A 4,607-nucleotide genomic window follows, 5' to 3' on the forward strand; every position below is an offset into this window, starting at 1 on the left:
ATTTTAGAATAAATATAAGTATACATACCCCGCCATGGTGGCAGGAAAAGCTTCAACAAAAATGGACGTTGAAGTGCTCGCTTCAAGCTGCCAGTGTTCACTGTGCACTTTTAAATCCAGCATCATACTGCACAACTTGACAGACTGAATATATCAGTCCATGTCAATCAAACTTTATTTATAGAGCACTTTTCATTCAAGGCAATGCAACTCAAAATGCTTCCCAGGATGTGTATTATGTAAAAAAAAGAAAAAAAAGCAATGGAGAAGTGAAGAAGTGAGGAAAAGAAGAGAGCTACATTACATTACATTCAGTGGAATCCATGGCCTGCAGATTCACGTCGCTGGGCCTGTGTTTGCTTCGAGCATGTTTTACGTTTTTTTTCTGGATTCAGTCTGTCCCCAAATGTTTTTGGCATCCGGGCCACAACAGCTACCCACTGTCTTCACTTTTTACGAATACAGTCGACCAAGAGATGAGTTGCCTGACATATTGACTGGTACTGTATACAGTATATGCTGTATAATAAATATAATATTTTCGGTGGAAGAAGGCGGTTTTGATGATGTTATTGACATGGTTTTCAAAGGTGAGGTGGCTGTCAAAGATGACTGCAGGTGTGTGGTGAGGGGGTCAAGGTGGACTGGCCCACAGTGAGAGATGTGAGTCACATTATAAACATGTCACATTTAACTTGCAGTATGTTTGCTTGCATCCAGCACTTGAGAGCCTCTGAGAGGTGGCTGGTGAGGCAGGAGTGGGTTGTAGAGGGAATGGAATTAGTTGTGTTGTAAATTTGGATGTTGTCAGTTTTTCTCTTTCAGATATTTATACACAGAAAGTCCAAAAAATATCTCCGTAATTAAAGAGACACAAGGAAACAAGGGCTAAAGTAAACCAGTCACTCAAAAGCGGATACACAATAAAGAAATCAGATGACTTACTTCATGTGCAGGTAACAATAGCCTTTTGATGCAACTTCACATGGGAGAAAGGTACATGTGCATTACACTCTGCATGAGTGGGATTAAATATTTAGTGAGATGACTCTTAGTTGTCTCATCATCTGCAGCAACAAACATCTGTCTGTTTGGTTTAATCATGTGCTTCTTTTTAATTATAATTTTATTAATTAAGAAACAGATTAAGAAAATGTAATTTACAAATGACGAAAAATATAATATTTACATTTAATATTTAAATATTCAATGTACTGTCCATTCTGATATACAGAAGCCGCTAAATCTGATAAATCTCATTGGTGATTTTAGAGTAATTGCACCACAACAGGCCTAAAAGCTGTGTGGGAAAGAGATTTGGAAGATGATGAGTGGATTAAACTGGTTGTACAGATGTTAAGTCCAATGATAAATACCAGGTCTAAACTTATTCAGTTTAAAATACTCAATAGACTGTGTTGGACTCCTGTGAGAGTGAGTAAGCTTGGATTGTTGGTGATGCAAAACTGACCAAGTGTATCTCCTTCATATGTTTCAAGTAGGAAAAAGACTCAGAGGCTAAAGGCAACACACACCACTGTCAATAGATTTTATACTGAGACATACTGAGAAATAAATGGTAAGATGGGCATCTATACAGAAATCTGGGACACATTTTTGAAACAAATCAAGATTATTTCATCCAAAATTAATCCTGATAATTATTAGTTAGTGAATTTTGTTTTTATCTTATTCACAAATCTAGTGTTACCTAATTATTTTTGTTTAGTATCTCATTTTAGTGGTTGTTAATTCAGTCAAATGTGTCAACTATTTATTTAATATTTATTTAAATTTTTGTACTAATGACATTTTGATTTCTGACTTTAGTTTATACCTCACAAATTGTGTTTGAATGAGACTGTTTTATACCTGACAACTGATTTGCATGTTTTATGGTATTTTAAAGTGTAATTCAAGATTTAGTTATGTTGGTGTCTTCATTCTGGCACAACTCCATCACATTGTTTTCCTTCACAAAACAGTCTTCCATCTAGGCATGTTTACGTTTTTAGGTCTGTAATCCTAGTTTGGATCCCATTTCTTTAAATATGAAGCCATTCGGTTTTTGGTATTTGTGTTTGCTGTTATACATGATACTGGAGCGCCCTCTGGTGGAAGAGATTATCCATGTTCCTTCATCTGTTCTGTCACAGCAAAAGTTGCTTCATGACAAAGACAAAAAAAAATCATAACATGGTGATTTAATAATGGCTTTATATGCATACTAAACTCCTTATGGGTTTCCCCTACCTGTCAAATACGTTAAATATGATGTTGGTGTTTTTACAGCAGTCAACATTATGTTGTTGCATAAATGCCTCTTATTTAAAAAAAATAAATAAAAAAACAAAAAAAAACATATGACCTTCAAGTCCCTTGAGAGACAGACCCCTATCAGCAACAATTACCTACTGTGCTTTTAACCTTAGTTTGATACAAATTATTGTTATTTTATTTGAAAACATGACTTAATAAATAACTAAATAAAGCACAATGTGCCACAACCAAACATCCCCCAAAAAATTCATTAAAAACGGAACCTTTTTTTTTTGAGACAAAAACATAACCTCCAAGGTAATTATTTAGTTTCTAAGAAGATGGGTGTTCGTTTTTAGTTCATTATCTCTTTCACACACACACACACACACCCACACACACACACACACGCACAAACGCACACACACACACACACACACACACAGACCTGTAATTAATGTATTTAACCTTCAACTATCAGGCATACAGCTCTATATTACTTGAGGGATTCATATGTTAATCATAGAGACATTACAGAATATTCACGGCCTGCTTAAGTTGTCTTGGTTTCTGTGAAAGTCTTGTAGATCCATTACAATCCCTAACTGAGTTTTAGTGATGACTGTTCAAACACACGTCACCACAGTTGTTGTTATTTTTATGAGACGTTGGTGTAATCTAATCGGCAGCATGATGAAATGAATTTGTAGTTTAACCTTTCAAAAAAATCTTGTATTTACTATATTTAAAACTGATGTTATCCACAGGTATCAATTGATTTTTTAATATGAAAGGGATTTTTGTGAACATTGATATATTTCATTAATTAGGTGACACGTTTATAATATATTGTTCTTTATTCAGCTCCAAATAAAGACCATAGCATATGGTTACAAATACAAAGAACAGCAATTTAATAAAAAGAAAAACAATACACACTGGAGTTCAAATACAAGCAGTTGGATTCAGCTTAAGAATTACATAATTTGAATTTCATTTGGTACAAAAGATTTCTTGTGGACATTCTGCTCCCAGGTGGACAAAAATGAATGCAGGTTTAAGAAGGTGCTTTGTCAGATGTTATTTAACATCAGTGTTGCAACCAGTGAATTTTCTATAACGTGCAGCTGTGTTTAAAGTCTGTGAGTCTCGGCCTCATGCAGAGGCCTCAGGATGACCTCTCTCCTGTAGGAGAAGTGGGTGAGTTTGACTCTGTGATACAACCTCTCTCTGCTCTGCAGCAGGCAGTAAAGGGACATGGTGAACTTAGCAAGCACCACTGTGCAGATGATCTCCACCACCAGCAGTGCAGTGTAGATCATCATGTGAGTCTTGCACTGTTGAGCTTTGCTTCTGTGCTGATTTGTGTAAGGAGACGTCTGAGTGACTGGTCCCACTGGACATGTGAAGATCACTGCGGTGGTTGGTGGAGGAGGCTTCGCTGTGGTTGTGGGTGCAGCTGTTGTCATAGTAGTTGTAGATATAGTAGTTGTTGTATTCGGTAGGGTTGTTAAAATGGTTGTTGGGAGAGTTGTTGAAATTGTCGTTGGGAGTGTCGTGGATGTGGTTGTAGGAATGGTTGTTGTTATGATGGTAGAGGGTAGGAGAGTATAGTCGTGGGGGGAGAAGTGGGGCAAATAAATTGATCTTCTGTTAAGGATTGGATTTCGTGGCCTTTTAAGCTTTCTGGATACTCACAGACCACCGGGGAAACTATCTTGTCAGGGTTATCTTTTATCCAGAGGTGAAAAGAAACAAAATTACAGTCACAGTGCCAAGGGTTGTAACTGAGGTCAAGTTTTTTCAGTTTTGTTAAGGGCTCAAAAATATCCTCGGGCAGCACCTGGAGCTCATTGTGAGCCAGTTTAAGTGTGACCAGGAACTCTAGCTTTTCAAACACATCAGCATCCAGTGACGTTATCTTGTTGTTCTGTAGATTCAGCTCTATGAGCTTCTCTGGGCCTTCAAAGTTCTCAGCAGACACGGTGACAAAGTCGTTTTTAGACAGGTCTAGCTTTCTGACCTTCTTCAGTGGAGTGAAAAGTCCTTTAGGAAGTGAACTGAGATTGTTTTGACTAAGACTTAAGTCTGTCAGTTTAGGCATTTCTCCAAAAAGCACAGGTGGTAGGTTTCTCAGTTTATTCTTCTGTAGGGTCAGAGTTTTGAGCACAGGGAAACCAACAAAAAGTCCTTGAGGTAAACCAGTAAGGAGGTTGTTTTCCAAAGTGAGCTTATTTAGTTTTTCTTTATGTGGAAATAAATTTGGAGACAATTCTGCTATTTTGTTGCTGTGCAAGGCAATTTCCTTCAAGTTTGGTAATGTCTTAAACATGTCTTCAGGAATGGTG

The 4,607-nt window shown here is 37.1% G+C and overlaps 1 protein-coding gene across 1 annotated transcript in view; it reads right to left on the bottom strand.

Moving 5' to 3' along the window:
- Positions 1 to 3,097: 3,097 nt before the first annotated feature.
- LOC131465799 (carboxypeptidase N subunit 2) overlaps positions 3,098 to 4,607 on the bottom strand; it is a 2,493-nt gene continuing 983 nt past the window's right edge. Inside the window, exons 2-3 of the mRNA XM_058638701.1 lie at positions 3,868 to 4,607; positions 3,098 to 3,802 (exon numbers count right to left, since the gene is read on the bottom strand). The exon at positions 3,868 to 4,607 is cut by the window's right edge and continues 626 nt beyond it. Coding sequence (XP_058494684.1) covers positions 3,393 to 3,802; positions 3,868 to 4,607 — 1,150 coding nt within the window. The 3' untranslated portion in view covers positions 3,098 to 3,392. The remainder of the gene's footprint in view (positions 3,803 to 3,867) is intronic.

The sequence above is a fragment of the Solea solea genome, chromosome 9 (genome assembly GCF_958295425.1).
Source record: "Solea solea chromosome 9, fSolSol10.1, whole genome shotgun sequence".
Lineage (NCBI taxonomy): Eukaryota > Metazoa > Chordata > Actinopteri > Pleuronectiformes > Soleidae > Solea > Solea solea.